At 41.3% G+C, this 16,944-nt stretch overlaps 1 protein-coding gene and 1 long non-coding RNA gene across 2 annotated transcripts in view; one reads left to right on the top strand and one right to left on the bottom strand.

Annotated features, from left to right (window-relative positions):
• LOC114658425 (phosphatase and actin regulator 3-like) overlaps positions 1–16,944 on the top strand; it is a 212,000-nt gene that overhangs the window by 122,087 nt on the left and 72,969 nt on the right. The window contains exons 6-7 of the mRNA XM_051932833.1: positions 4,903–5,140; positions 12,668–12,897. Of these exons, the coding sequence (XP_051788793.1) occupies positions 4,903–5,140; positions 12,668–12,897 (468 nt within the window). The remainder of the gene's footprint in view (positions 1–4,902; positions 5,141–12,667; positions 12,898–16,944) is intronic.
• LOC127529407 (uncharacterized) overlaps positions 1–16,944 on the bottom strand; it is a 266,837-nt gene that overhangs the window by 240,937 nt on the left and 8,956 nt on the right. The gene's annotated exons all lie outside the window — the stretch shown is intronic.

Raw genomic sequence — 16,944 nt, 5'->3', positions numbered from 1 at the left:
TATGTTCTGGCAAGTTCCTTTTGGTATTCTGCTCTAAACTTCTTTTCTAATTTATTTCTAAATGTTTAGCATTTTAAAAGAGACTGTGTAATGCAGCTCATTCTTAGCTAAAATACGTTCTATATGTGTCTAAAAGGAAGCTAAATCTATTCATAAAATAATAAATACAACAAAAATGTATAGATGTTTCCATAACCAATGTAAGTATAAATCACGGTGATGTATAAATTATTGATTGTATTTACTGCATAGGGTGGCACGCTGGCGCAGTGGTAGCACTGCTGCCTCGCAGTTAGGAGACCTGGGTTCACTTCCCGGGTCCACCCTGCGTGGAGTTTGCATGTTCTCCCCATGTCTGCGTGGGTTTCCTCCGGGCGCTCCGGTTTCCTCCCACAGTCCATAGACATGCAGGTTAGATGGATTGGCGAGTCTAAATTGGCCCTAGTGTGTGCTTGGTGTGTGGGTGTGTTTGTGTGTGTCCTGCGGTGGGTTGGCACCCTGTCCGGAATTGGTTCCTGCCTTGTGCCCTGTGTTGGCTGGGATTGGCTCCAGCAGACCCCCATGATCCTGTGTTCAGCGGGTTGGAAAATGGATGGATGGATGGATTTACTGTATAATATAGCATGTCCTGTAACAGAGTGCGCATCTTTTCAGTCATCATCACAGCTGTTCAGTGTCAATGGGGCTGGTGACCTTCCCCACAGCTTTGGATGCCAACTCAAGATCCAGGCCTTACTGGGGTGACATTTCCTCTCAGGGCACCTTCATGCACACACTCACAATTATCGATACATTGCCAGTTCAGCGTCACCTGTTCACAATACATGTGCTCTTGTGAAATGTGGGAGCAAAACCCACACAGTCATTGTGACAAGCATGCCAACTTCCTTGGCACAGCCAGGGACAAGTGCATGAAGACGAGGTAGCAGCACTTGCTACTGTGCCAAATCAAAAAACAACACAATTGCCTTGAGAAGAACACAGAGACTGTGAGATACTGCGACTAGTAAAAGGGGTCGTTCACTAGTGTTTGGTGCTCCTCGGTAGAACAGCAGAACCGGGACATCTTGGCATTAAGAACAAGGGGAGCACTTCCCTCTGGGTGGCACTGTTGTGCAATAATTAAATGAGTAGTAAACTCCCCTCCATAATTTCACATCTTGTTAAAATGTTTATAGGTAGCTCAACTAAGTCGTTAGATTGGATTTATTTGCCATTTTCCATGATATGCTCAATGTAATTTCTAATCTAGAAAAATATTTCTTTTTCAGTTATATTAATTGTCAGCGTCTGTCCCTGCTAGTTTGTTTTTGGGAGGTTAAGGCAGGCCCTCCAGACATGCTGTGTTCCCGCAAACATTTGCTATATGCCAATATTTGGGGCTTGAAGGATCATTCACACATTTGGAACGCACACCCATTCTCTGTGGCTTTCTGGCAAGCGTTGTTCTCCCAGGTCCATGTGGCCATACCAAAATTTACATGCCAAGAATGCCCTTGAATTTGAGTATGATGGTGTGATCTGACATCTGGAATGTTGCCTCATAGCCAGTTATGTCCAAGTTGGCCTATTTAAGTAGGCAAAAACTGAAACAAATAAGCAAGCATTTACTGTTAAAATTGTGGAATTCTCCTGGTGGAGTTAATTGATATCCCTTTTGAATGTACGCACATTTCATGTCCATTTCTAGATGAAGGTTATTATGCAGCAAGATTAAACTGCAGAAATGATATACAGAAATATCCAGAGGTGGTAGTGACACAGGTGCTTGTTGTATTTCTTCAGAAATAAAATGTATTATTATTATTATTATAATGTTTTCACTCCTGTTTGATTGCGTGATCTCCTGGGCATCCCTATTAAAGCCCCTAAAATGCGTCTCCACTAGAGAGATTCAGGCCACTGTCACTCTCTGCTGTCGTGATGGCAACAGGCAAGTGAAGGTCGTGTTCCTGATGGCAGCAGCTCATAGTGTGATTGATGAAAGGGCAGACCAGGAATAAAAGAAACAAAACGCTTGCCTACAGGGTAACTCAATTTCATAACAAGGTTGACCAAACTCATTCACTTATTATGCCTGATGAATATTCTGAATATCTGTACAGCCTGGCCTTGCAAAATACGTACATTCCAGTGTCACTTTGTGCCCACACATATAATCCTTCAAGAAAACTCAACCATCCTTCATACTTTTTAAAAATCAACTAAAAAACAGAGTTGTTTTCCATAAGTGATCTACAGTATGTTTATGTGGGTATAATGGACTCCATAAGTAGATCTGAAAAATCAGGCTTTTCTGCCACAAACAAAAAAGACCAAATGGAACTGATGAAGCAGATAGTTTGAGCTGGACTCATTCAGTACGCTTGTGCATAAATGCAACATGATTGGCACTGTTCTAACCATATGCTGGAAAATTCAAAAGGTTCAAAGAATCATTCAGGATTTTTAAGATATCTGCTAGGCCTGAAAATGAAGGGAGATTTTCTTGTATTAATACCCAATTATGTTTCTGGAAAACAATTTTTTTAAAGAGGTGGACAGGGAAGGATGTTACTGAAATAATAATAGTTCTCTGTTTCATCGTTTCCAAGTCTCAAGGAAAGGAGAGGAAAAGTTGGCTGTTGTTGGTTCACTTTTTGTAGCTCATTTTGTGGCATTCATGAGATCACTAAAGAACGGATGTGCCATGTCAAGTTAAAGGAGCATCCAGTGCAAAGCAGGGACTAACTCCAGTAGGGTCTCCTGACTTGTGCTGGGTAGACTTACGCCATACCAGACCAATTTAGGTGACAGCTACACCACTACATTTTCATTTAAAAATGATCTCCATCCACACTGGTGTTTTCACATTGCTTATTGCACATGATGTAGACATTTAACTATACTGGGCTTGCACGTAGAAAACTCCTTGAAAGAATTGTAACACCACAGGATTTATCACAACCAATAAATTATTTGCCTTTTGTGCTAATATGACATGTTCATACTTTACAAAACATAGTTTAGATACACACAGGTAAATAACATAACAAGTACCGTGGAAAGCTACTCTCATGTGTCCACTTCTTCTTCTTCTTCTTTCAGCTGCTCCCGTTAGGGGTTGCCACAGCGGATCATCTTCTTCCATATCTTTCTGTCCTCTGCATCTTGTTCTGTTACACCCACCACCTGCACTACGTGAGGATATTGGTTTTCGTCTGCAAAGCAAGACCAATTAAGGATTGAGACGCTGTAATGAGTAGGATCCAGTCAATGAATGGCTATATAATAAGCATGAACAAGTCAGAGAGTGATTAGAGTCTGAGTTTTCAAAAGTCTACGTTTTCACCCATCCACATTGCAGTGCCGAGCCGGTGTTTTCCGTAATGTATGGCTCTGGAGGGGATAAAAACACTGGGGTAGTGTGGACAAATGTCAAAAACAGAGACTAGTGTATGCATCCTCTTTAATAAAATCCCTTTGTGCGTCCAGGTGTCCGTGTGTGTGTGTCTTCTGGTGAAGTGCGCATGCGCAGGGCTTCTGGTGAAGTGCGCATGCGTGGGGCACAGTGCAATGCGTAATATTACTGTCAGAGAAAGTTAGAGGCGTACACAATACAGTGACGCATATTACAGCCACATACAAGCCAGTATTACTGTCAGAAGAGATTAAAGGCATATTACCGACGCGCATGCCTGTATTACCGCCAGAGAAAATTAAAGGTATATTATGGACGTACAAGCCAGCGGACGTACAAGACAGTATTACTGTCACAGAAAATTGAAGACACACAATACACAGCGGCAGCCCACAAAGAACGGTCAACTCAGCAAGTAAACATCAACAAAAGAAAGGCTGAAAGAAAGAAAAATACGACCAACAAAAAGAATGAGGTCAAAGTCCCTTGCCATTTAATATAGACTGTTCCTACTAATGTTTATGCACTACTGTTTTAGCGCCCGTTATTGTAAATGACCATTTTTTAAATAAAAACCTAATAGTGCAGTAGGCTTAAAGTCACCAGGTCACAGAACATGCACATATTTGGGAATGTAACACATACAGTGACCCTGGAGTCATAAGGCATTAGTATCGGGCCAACATACTGCCAATGCACAGTTAAGAAAAGTTAAAAAAAAAGTTTTTTTTTCTTTCTTCTAAGCATTGTTTTTGAATATATTCCCCAAAATGCCCCCTGTCACAACTTCCACTCATGAAACTAAAGGCAGAATAGTGAAAGTTACAAAGCTCTGGTCAGTTCAGGTCAGGTTGGTGAGCATGCACTGGTACAGCACACTGCCTCACCCACCGCACAACGAAACAGCTCGGGATCCCACTTGGCAACCCCCCGAGGCAGACACTCAGTCCAGTCTTACTCCTTGGAAGTGACCCTCTATCTGTTTCAGCCATGTGTTATGGGGGCATCCCCTTGGCCTGGTCCAGCCACTCAGGTTCTCAGCAATACGGATCCTGTGAATTGGGCCACCTTCGTGGAATTGTGCCACATAGCCATAGAGCCGTAGCTGAATCTCTGTCACACTGCAGGTAATGTGCCTGACTTGGGACTCTGTGAGCAACCGCTTGTTCAACACAAAGTCAAACCAGCAGTACCTAAGGATTCTCTGAAGAGACACAGTACCAAAGTAGTCCAGTCTGGTGAAGCTCAGGTGTTTCACAGTATCTACAGTATAACCAAAGTGTACCAACGTCCAATTGGTGATTAAATTAGTCAGATAAGGAACAGTCATTGAATTTCCATCTATAGGAACAGTATCTCAGCTTATGTAAAACTTATATAATCATAACTTTTGTTTCACCATACTGGAAAATTCAAAATGTTTATGCAGTCTTTTTAAATGACACTGGCACTATCACACGCTTGGTGAGAAGGAAGTTAAATTTCCTTATGTTTCTTCCTAGGCTCTCAGATTGAATCAGTGGGGAAGGTCACATCTCCTCCAGCACTGAGGAATTCCGTTCTTCCAAAAGAGCAAGACTTTGCAACCAAATTATCGGAGTCACACAATGCCACTCTTCGAGGTCAGCACTCCACACCTACTGGATCCCCTCATCTTGGTGTAGTCCATGTCCCACTGCCCCCCAGTCGAGTTATTGAGGAACTGCATCGTGCTCTGGCCACAAAACATCGGCAGGACAGGTGAGATGATACTCCATTATCAAGTCAGGCTCCATTATCTTAATAAAACTCCACTACAACTCAGCATCTAGCCACATCTGTTTTACATTGCTGCTTGTAATGCAGTGAATGGATTAAAATATGGTTTTGATTGTTACAAAGTGTAAAGCCAAACAAGTAGCTCAGCAGTGTCAGGATGTCCTTCTTTCATTCACTATTGAACACATGTAATTTGATTTGGGGAATAGAGCTTCTCTTGGAAGGATCAGGTGCACGCCAGACTTCGGCCTTATTCACTGTGCCAGTTTACAATAGGGTGCACTTGCTCAGATGTGTTAGTTACCTAGTCCAGGAGGATATGACGATCTTAGAGAAAACCCAACACAGACATTGAGAGAACATGAAAACTTGCTTATAGTAACCAGGTAGAAATTCAAACTCTGGAGCTGTTGGGCACACAAGTGAACTGTTGTACTGCAGTTTTGTAACAAAACGAAAGTACAAGTGCTTATATCAAGATCTGTGAAGAAATAAAACTTTACACATCACTGGCTTTGTGTTCGTCTAAGTAAGTTCTCTCTTGGGGCTACTTGTTTGCAGTGTTGCCATAAATTTAGCTGTCACAAGTGCTGTCACAATCACAGTTATGGGTGGATGCCACAGTACCACTCCCAGAATGCAGTTTTAACATGGACAACAGCAGCTGGTCATTATGGGGTTGGACTGGAAAACTGCTGAATTATCAGTTGGCACAATGATGAGTAGATGCCACAGTGCCACTCACAGTGTGCAGTGTTAACATGGATGACGAAAACCTGTCATTACAGGGTGAACTGCTATAGCGTGAGAATAATGATGTCAACAGAAGCTTCTGTGTGCTCTGGGTGGTTTTAATATATGTATAAGTTGGACTTAATGTTGAGATATTTAAGGCCAACAACATTTTTTTTTCCTATAATGACAGTTTTATTACTAAGTACAATCTGAGTTATGCACATGGCTACAACAGTCATAATATTCCACTGCATTTTTAATCTGGCTAAATATAAGAACGTATAACAGCTGTTGGAGGCTTTCAATATCTTAGTGCTAACAATTTCAAACCTCTCAGTACTGTAGGCCTCAAAGTTATTGTAGACAAAAGGTTAGAAATAAATAAAAAATTGATACTTTTAAAAATGAGCCATTCAGCACAGGCAAAACATGCCATATTCCCAAACACAACAAAGAGAATTTTACAAGTATTGCATAATGACACTCATTTAGGACTAGATTTAAAGGCCAAATTTCATTGTAAAAGATGTGTATGCTTATTTTTCCTTTCTCAGTTTTTTACTTATTAGTGTGAATTACAGTACAGTAGAATCCAAACCCAGGATCTTGCTGGCAATCCTCAATGTGCGTCCTCTTCTTAAATATAACTGGAATTAAGTAATAAAGGTAATCAAAGCAGCCAAAGTGAATGTTATCAATATCAAAACAAATTCACATTGGTCATTAAATCAAAAAGGTCATGAAGAAGTCAGCAGCAACCATAATGGAGATGGAAGAGTTTATGAAGGTTACTGGCTTCTCCCTGCATTGTGTGTATCTGTCAGAAATCTTCTGCCTTTTTTAACCATAACTTATGCTTCTTCTAATTTGTTTTCACATTTTGCTGTGAATTATTTTTTTACTTAGTATCAGAATTTTTAAGTTGATCTTAATGAAACTGTTTGTCAAATAAAAAATATAATGAGGACAAAATAGTTAAAGATTGTTACAATGCAATATTTAGCACATTCAGTAACTCCATTTGTGAAACATCAACAGACTCCACATGCCTCGGCTTTTATAAAATATAGATGAGTGCTGACTTGATGTATTCTGCACCTAAGGACCAGGAAGGCACATAGCAGAAAAGGGGACTGGAGTAAGGAGCAAAGTGTGATGGGAATAAAGTAATGGTGTGAGTTTAATATGTTTAAGTAAATGCAAGCAATCTTGTTTGGGATTCATAGATGCATTACAGACATGTGAAGTGTCCCGGTTTTACTTTTCACAATCGATCACCTCATTTTTCATGCACAGAAAATCCCGTTGTTGTGACGGGTCGTGTTTTCCAAGTGAAGGTACATGCACTGCACAACTCCTAAGCACTGCTTCCTTTGCAAATGCACCGCAAGAACAAACTGTTATTAATAATGAAGCATATAAAGGCACTGTAGCCACAAGGGGTTGCCACTGAGTCCCAAACCACAGACACAATCATGACCAAACACAATTCTGGTTCAAATAAATGTTTTTTATTCAACTGTAACACCTTCTTTACAAGGAAACCAGACACCTTATACAAATACAAATTGTCTGCTTCCACCTCCAAGAGACTGACTGAATTAAAATGAGGCAGCAGGCTTTCTTTTAAAGTCTACCCGGGGGCTGCTTCCAGTCTCCTGCCTAAGTCATCCAGAGCATTTCCAAGTTATGTGGAAACCATGGCATTCCTCCTCCGGCAGTGCCCTCTGGCAGTCTCCAAAGACCCTACAGGGCTGCATCCCTGGGGCCTCATGTATAAACGGTGCATACGCCGCGATGTATAAAACCTAAACTTGGCGTAAAGCCATGCACATTTCCACGGTAACTCATACCTTGGCGTATGCAATTTCTCCGCTCGGTTTTGCAGACTGGCGGCACCCAGCGTCAAAGCAGTGCTACTGTTCCTGTGTGGTTACCCTTTCTTAGATCCACATCCACGGCGGCGGCTTTATCAAATACACTGAAATTAACCGCATATCGTTCATAAATTTAATGCATCTGATTGTAATTAACCTGTAACAATATAATGGTCCACAGAATGGTCAAACTACTGTTCCTGTGTGCTCATCCTTTCTTTCTTAGCTCCACATTCCTGACGCGGCTTTATAAATACACTGAAATTAACTGCATATTGTTTATTAGTGTAATGCATCTGATTGTAATTAACCTGTAGCAATATAATGGGCCAGGGAATAGCCATAGTATTCCACATACCATAACTGCTTTAGCGTTGTTACGCTCACTGCATCTTGTTCTTCTTTTTGCTGCTCCCGTTAAGGGTTGCCACTGCGGATCATCTTTTTCCATATTACTCTCACTGCACCACTCGGAGTATTTATATCACTGTATCTGAGTGTGAATCACAGCAGCAGCTGATCGGAAAGAGAATTATCGGTATACAGTTTCAAGTACACACTACCTCAACCACGGCAAAAAGCGTCAAAGCCTTTCCTGTACGGACCTCGCGTTTCAGAAACAGTTTCATCCCAAGAACTATAAACGCACTCAATCAGTCCATCAAGTGCTCCTTGTAGAACTGTTTGTACTTATAAGTACAATCACCTCACTGTAAACTTACACTACAGTTATAATATTGCACAACCTGCGCTACTTTATAAAGCGCGTATGATGACAATATCATTTTTAAGATGAAATGCAGCAAAATATGTTGCTTATAGTGTACAGATAAAACTTTAACTTCATTTAAATAATCTGTATTGTTAATAATTAAACATGTGAGGACACGGTGCCGCAGCGTATAGCTAGTTCAAGGATAGCTCCTGCCTTGCGCTGTATTCTTGCTGGTGCTGACACGACACTGGAAGGATAGACGAATAGAATAATTAAACATGTACTACGAAGATATTTCAATGTTCCTTAAAAGTTTTGAAGAATCGGCGTTCTAAGCTTACAAATGGCTTAACGTCTATTACAGAGCTGATTGTGTGGCGATTGGAGAAAGAAAAGTATGGACAGGAATTGGAGGTTAGTACGTTTGAAAGAGACAGTACTTCTGTAATAAATTATTTCATCGAAGGTCGCACATGGTGCAGCAAGCCTCTTGCGTGAGATATGAACAATCACTGTGCCACCGTGTTCCCATGTTTAATAACATGCTTTCATTCCTATCATCATGAAAATGATATCATGTTGTGGGATATGGCCGGCCTGTCACCCTGGCCAACACCCCCAGGCCGCCAGATGGAGCTGTCCCTGCTGCATGGAAGTGCCCCGAATACCAGCAGGGAATCATGGACGATGGAGTTTTCCTTTACAGCCCTGCTGGATATCACAGGGGCCAACAGATGACGCTGCAGGGAGGCCAAGAGAGGAGTTTGTGCCCTATAACCCGGAAGTTCATCGTAGGCAAGTTCCGGGTTGAAGAAAATGACTTTTTATCTGACCCGGAAGTGATAAGAAATCACATGGACTGTAGGATGGGAAACACTTCCGGGTCAGGGAATATAAAAGGACTATGGGAAATCCCAGACGTCGAGCTGAGCTGGGTGGATGGGTGGCAATGCGTCTGGGAGTGGAGGATTGATTTTTGTATTGATTATTGATTTATTTATGAGTATTGTGGAGTGTAGGGTGCTTGGTGCACATTATTATTATATAATAAATAATAATTGGATTTTTATCTGGTGTCTGACGTCTGATCAGAGGGTTCAAGGGGTCACGGAGACCTCTATCTTTCACAATGTATACATCTCAGTATTTTAATTATTCAGAGAGCTGTAATATCTCGAATGTAATGCATTCTGTGTCCTGTCGGAGAAAGAGAAAGAACGGAAGCACATAGTGATTTACACACATAGAGCACATAGAAGATCAAACACAGAACAAAGCATTTAACATGCTACTTGAGAAACTAGTAAAATAAACGATTTTAAGATGAAGTTTATGATGTTCTACTTTAATGGCAAAATAAACTATGTGATTAAAGTGGACATTTCGAGATTAAAGTTGACATTTCGTGCTTTTTTCCCACTGTGTGCCTATGTTGTTTGTTTGTACCCTAATACGCTTTCATATGACACTCAGACGGTGGGCTCCGACTTGCCTTTTCACGGCGACTTTGATATGTGATTTCTTTTTTATTTCGGGCACTGTGCGACTTTGTGAATTTGATCTTTCGAGTTTTTCCAACACTCTGTCACTCGATCAACTTCCTTTTGTTGATTATACCACTGCTTAAACCAACAAATAGTACGTTTTTCCTTTGCCTCCACTTGGTATTCGCTGAAATTCTTATATTTTCCCCTGTGCTTTTCCCATTGTCTTTTCACAGAAGGCTATTTATATTGATTTGCATATTCAAAGAGGCGTAATTCTGGGAGGAGTTGGGGCGGGACAGAAGGCGCGTGCACGTGCGTTACTTTTCACGCTGATCAGGATTTATGTAGTGGAAGAACGTGAAAGTATGCGTGCACACAGATTCCTGCATCTGGATTTTTCTGTGCGTACACACAATCCCGCTTTTGTGCTTACGCCATGTTATAGTGTGAGTTCTACGCACGGCGTTATACATGAGGCCCCTGGACTCCAAATCCCACGCCACTCTGTGGGTGTTCTAATCAGATTCAGCACTGAGTTACACTGCCACCTGTCATGTGAGGGAATTACATATTCCCAGTAAGCCCGTTTGCCTGATCCTTAATGTTGTGGCTTCCTGACCAGATATGAATCCTTCCTTTATCCCAGCCTGCATGTCTGTCTGTCAGCACAGACATTCCTGTCTCCTTCTACATATTCCAGGTCTTCTTGGAGAATTCCCAGGCATTCCCAAGCGAGTGAAGACATAGAATTCCTCCAGCACAGGACATTCCTAAAGAAGCTCTAGTGGAGTCCTCCAGGGGGCATCCTTGCTACATTCCTAACCCAGCTCAACTTACCCCTTGTAATCCTGAGGAGCAGAGACTCTACTCTGAAGCTTTCTCAAATCTCTGTGCAGACTGTCAACTCAGCCACCCTGTGAAGGAACCTAATTTTAGAAACATGTGTTCATGATGCCATTCTTTAGGTCATTACGAACTGCTCATGACCACAGGTGAGGACAGGGGTGTAGATCAGTTCATAAAGTGAGAGTTTTGTGCTGAGACTCGGCTCCACCAAACAGCTGATGCAGCTCCAATCTGCTCGTTGATTTCACATCCACTTTGTCCATCACCCGTGAACAAGATCCTGAGATACTTGAACTCCTCAACCAGGGCAGTTGTTTCCCTCTCAGATGGAGAGAACAATCTTTCTTTTCTGAGAGAGAACTATGACCTCAGACTTGGAGGTGCTAATCCTCACCACTACCACTTCATAAACTCAGCAGCGAATTGCTCAGTCGCTTTTGTGGGTCAGTCAGATAAAACAAAGAGAACAACATCATCTGTATAAGGCAACGACGCTAACCGTAGGCTACCCAAATGGACACCCTCACGTCCTCAGCTGTACCTTGAAATCTTGTCCAAACAATACAGTTTTTTACGCATTTCCCTTTATTTTATTTTCAGATATGGAGCTATTTCTTTTTCCATTGATTAGACACATTTAATAAGTACTGTAGTGGCAGAAACACAGTTGCCATCAGCTAACCAGTAAGATGGGACCTCTCACACTGTGAATGGTTTTCAGGGAGGAGTTGTTTTTAATCAAAGACGATTGGGGGCTATTAATGCACTCTGGTTTGTGGACTTATTTGTAGAATTTCTCGGGGAAAGTGAAATATATAGTGCGTAAATGTTATCAATGCAGCAGAATAAAAAATAAGAACAAATCACAGGCTCCATTAGCAAAAGAAGTAGCTTCTAATTAAGCATCTGGAGGAATATAAACATATGAAGACCAGGGTAACCTTCCCTTGCTCCGTAATATAATGTTTCAGGTGATGTTTATATTATGAAGAGCATATTGGAACTGCAATTTTTAAGGCTGAATGCCCTTATTATTAATGTCGCTGGGGTATGCTGTAGCTCCCACAATGGCAAATTCAGTTGAACTGCTTTAGAAATGGATGACAAGGTAATAAATTAGTAGTTCTCACTGTTGCTTCACAGCTCTAGATACCAGGGTTCAGTTCCCAGTCCAGTTCTTGCATTGTATCCATTGTGGTAGGAATTGGCCCACTTCAACCCTGTAAATAAAAAATGAAATATTCAAAATTTAATGGATAAAAAAGACATCATATAGCTTGATGTTTGTTTGTGAAGCTTTTGTTTTAATTTAACCTGATGCTGCTCTGCCAGCCCTTGTTTTTTTGGCCTTTTTAGTATTTTTTAAATAAAGATTTCAAGCTCGGCCTTTGAGAATTTATTTTCCTGAATCTTCTGTTGTGGGAACAATTTACACAGACACGAAGAAGCCTGGGTATGCTTTACATTGTTTTCACATGACCACTATTTGATTAGGTCATTGGATGGATGGATGGTTTATGCGCAACAAATGTGTGTCTGGCCTTGTCTTAATCTTTGGCTTATGATTGCATCCACAATCTTTGGAAATAAGGGGAAAGGTTCAAGTTGGAGATATGTTATTAGTTCAAAAATGGAGTACATATATAATGCATGGTGCTGTAATGGATCTTCCATCGCCCATTTTCCCCTTATGTGCTGCCTTAAGTTCCTCTAATATGCCTCTCTTCTTCTCCCTAGGGTAACACATTGTTCACTGGATTTATAATTTTATTTTCAGCTATTTACTTTCCTTAGACTAATCTAAACTGTGACATACCAAATCTGTAGCATATTCATTTGTTTCTTGCAGTTTTCATGGAAAAGAGGTTAGAGGCTCACCAAAAAGAAGAAATGAAGGTCGTCTCTCACGAACCTCAAGTGCAGAGGTTCCTATTGGGGCCACCGGAGACTCTGAGTGTAAAGTCAGTTCAATAAAAGTCTCAGATGAAAACAAAGAAAATGTGAGAGTTGAAGAGTGTTGGACAGATGCCTCTGGACTACCGCACGATCAGGATAGCTGGAACGAGTCTGTTATCTCAGGTGAGTTTTAGGCTTAAAACACATAAAGGGAGGTAAGGAACATGGAACCTCAGATCAGTCCAAAGACAAAACTCAATTTGGTGCTTTGAACATAGTCTAGATATTTTGCAGCAGTGTGAGAGTCACACAACGTGTGTCACGTTTTTTTGATTTGTTGCCATGTCTGTTTATCTCTGTGTTTTGTTCAAATAAAAAAATGGAAGCTTCAGTAAGCTATCATATATTACAAATTGGATGTCAGTGTGTCAATAATCATCTCATTTTTATTATTTACTTTTCTAAGAAATGCTTAAATCTTCACTTGATGAGAGTATAATATTTTAACACTGAGTACAAGTACTATGATGGCTCATTGAAATGGTCTGCTGTCTTGTGAAGCTGATTCATACAATATGGAAATGCTTCATTATGCCAATTTCGTACAGAATGTCTTCATGTGAGGGAACATTAGCACGTCTCAAGGATGGTGTGCTGTTTTGTTGGAATAATTCAGAACAATGTAGTGTCTTGATGTTCTGATCTGATATCTTTTAATCACAATTTTTATTTAATCTAAGCTTGGATATTTAATATCTGGTACAATGATCAATATTGCCTTTACTGAAGCTTGACTCCCATGTTCTATTCAGTAGTGTGGGATTAAATTATTTTGCTTGTACTTTAAATATTTTCTCTTCCTAAAAAGAGATTAGGAAGTTGTTTTTTGTCAGGGTAATTTTTTATTTAATGAAATCATTTCCCTTCTTGGGTGGCGCAGTTCAGCATCATAGTAAGGAGACCAGGGTTCAAGTCCCAGGTCCTCCCTGCGTGGAGTTTGCAGGTTCTCCTAATGTCTGTGTGGGTTTCCCCTGAGTACTCCAGTTTTCCCCCATTGTCCAAAGAAATGATGGGTAAGTGGGCTGGTGAGGCTAAAGTGGCCCTAGTGAGTGTGAGTGTGTTCCCCTGCAATGGACTAGCACCCTGTCCAGGAGATTGCTCCAGCCTTGCACCCTAAGCTTGCTGGGATAGGATCCTGCCCCCCGCAGCCCTGCTCAGGATTAAACAGGCTTACAAAATGGTATGGTATTTCCTTTCAAGGATAATTACATTTTGCAAAGTGATGTACTGGTAGCACTGCTACCTCACAGTAAGGAGACTGGGATTTGTGTCCTGGGTGCTCTCTGCATAGAGTTTGAATGTTCTCCCCATGTCCACATGGGTTTCCTCTCATAGTCCAAAGACATACAAGCTAGGTGAATTGCCACTGCTAAATTGGCCGTAGTGTGAGTGTTTGTTCTGAGATCGACAGGCGCCCTGTGTAGGTGTTGTTCCTGTCTTGTGCCCAATGATTGCTGGGATAGGCTCCAGCTGCCCCGTGGATAAGCCGGTTAGGAAGATGGATGGAAGGAAGATTACATGCTAATGTAAAATAGTTAATTCTTAAGCTTTTAAAAATCAATTTTCTCCCACACATGTAGTATTTTGTGAGAATAATCTAATAACGATTTTATAAGAGTTGAAATCACTTGCACAGTTAGGTTCACAGTCATTAACAGCTTCATGTCTAAAGATTAAACCTGATGACCGTAACTCTAATATTATTCACTAGCTAATGACCAAACACAGGAACTGATTTGAAAATTGGAAATTCAAACTAACTGATCAGCTTTTTGACTTAAAATGGAATCGTGTGAGGTAACAGTGCTGCCTTGTAGTAACTGGACTCTTTTACATGAAGGTGCTTCTTCATTGTGATGTCATAGATGAACCATTTTTGGTTCCCAAAAGAATCATGCACATGAAGGCTCCAGAAAGAACCTTTAGATCCATAACAGGGTCCATAAATAAATGATAACAGAATTGTGAAATGCCAGTGGGTTCCTGCTTTTGATAGGACTCTTGCTTCATACAGTAACACGGCCAAGTTCAGGCTTTCTTGATCTAGTAGTGTCCCGCTAGGTAGCCTGCTATACAGTAAAGATTTCTGTTTTGCCCACATATTAGGAGTCCTATTAAAGCCCAATAAACCAGTTTCATATGCAGAAGACCATTTCCCAGAATTAAATGTTTTAAGTCAAGCAAAGGTTCAACAAGCCATTACAGAACAGTTGTTTTTAAGAGTGTGGATGCCAATCACTATTGCAGTGTGGTGGCTATGGCACTGGATTTTAAAGCACAACTCTGCCTGCTTCAGTTCTGGCCTTTGGATTGCTATGACACCCTAAGCAAGTCACTTAATCTGCCTGGGCTCCAACTGTAATTGCTTATAATGCACCCCCACCTTTTAAATCACCTAATGATAACAACTACTCCAGATTGGAGAGCCCTCTCTGTGGTCCCACTATGCTTTCTGTATGTTTGCATGAGTTTTCAAAGATATGCTTGTAATTCTCACTTTCTCCAGAATTTCTGTATATGTGTTTGAGTATCTGTCTGCCTTTAAGTGTGTCCAGAGATGAACTGGCATTCCATCCTGGGCAGGTGCTTGCCTTACAATACTACTACCAGGACAGGCTCAAGCTCCCAGTAACCCCAAACAAGACCAATGGATGGATGGATGAATGGAAGAAGGTTTACCTTTTCTCATGATTGTCAGAAAGATTTATAATAAATCTATTACTCCACTTATTAATTTTCTGAACCTGACTTGTACAATGCAAGATCAGCACTGGACACAAAGTGGACACCAAGAATGGCATACGATCACAGGACACACTCAGGCACATATAGGTAGTGACAATGCTGGATTTCTGTCTCAGGCTGTTATGGCTGCCAGCTGTCGCTTCAGCAGCTCCAATAGCCTAGTAGTCCATCTGACTGTAAAATAAGACCAGAATGTCACAAAGAAACCTACAGTAATATACTGTAAACTTCACAATGGGTCTCTGTGACAATGTGGGTTCGCCCCATGCTTCCATCTTCTCTTGAGCCCGACACCATCAGTAATGTCACCGATGAACTAGGCCAACATTTCTCAACCTATAAGTATTTGCGACCTGAGTTTTCATAACAGTTTTAATCGCGCCCCCCTAACGTTTTTTTGAAAGGGGACCACTAATACCAATTTGTTCTTTTTTAATTAATGATATATCATAGATGCATATTTTATTATACCTACTTAATTTTTATTGACATTTAACTAACTCTATATTTATTTTTCTAGTATCAGAATGTAGTTTAAGTTAATTTGTTTTGGTTTCAATAGATATATTTTTCATATTTTCGATTCTTGTTTTCTTTTTTTCACATCTTCGCGCCCCCCTTTTTGTTACTTCGCACCCCCTAGGGGGGCCCGCCCCACAGTTTGAGAACCACTGAGCTAGGCAGTGAGGCACAACAAAGCAAGGGGATGGTGCAAAAGTGCCAAGTGCTTTTATTAAAACCAGCAAACAAAACAGTGTTCAAATAAATAAGTGCAGTGTCTCAAAAATACGTCATTAAATAAATAATCCATTAAAGCAGAGGTGAAATCGTGGAGGTTAAAATCCATTAGAAAAAAAAATTCTTTAAAAAAACCAGTGAGGTTAAAACAATGGGTGGAAGCTGTCCCTTTAAACACACAAAGCCCGGTGCCTTCTTTTACTGGTGACTCCCCTGCTTCTCCCATCCAGGCTATGCACCAGGGGAGTCACCCTACCTGCAGCTGACTTTCTTCACTCGACTGGTCTGGTGGCCTCCCGATCCCTGGCTTCGTTCAGCACCTACCAGACCGAGACTTGGCTTTCCCCAACGGCCAGGACGCTCATGCGGGGATTCTACTCCAAATCTCTGACTCCCGCTGCCTTTGCTGCAGCAAGCCAATCTTCTCCTGGTCCCTCCTGCTCCCAACAAGCACTCAGCTGGAGCGACCACTACTGTCGGCCCTCGGGTGCCAGCCAAACACCCCACTCAGGCTCGCTTCTCCCAGCTGCCTGCAAACAGCGCGAGTCTGCAGTCGCTCGTTTTCTCTCTCTTACTGGCTTTCTCTTTCCTGCTTCCCTCTCCCTTAACCTCCGTTTCTTTCTCTTTTCCTCCCCTCCTCTAGCCGCCTCGCGCTTCTATTAAATTACGGGGACGTGGATCAGATGT

The sequence above is a fragment of the Erpetoichthys calabaricus genome, chromosome 10, assembly GCF_900747795.2.
Source record: "Erpetoichthys calabaricus chromosome 10, fErpCal1.3, whole genome shotgun sequence".
Lineage (NCBI taxonomy): Eukaryota > Metazoa > Chordata > Cladistia > Polypteriformes > Polypteridae > Erpetoichthys > Erpetoichthys calabaricus.
Note: the sequence above shows the minus strand (reverse complement) of the source record. Positions and strands in the feature narration are given on the sequence as shown.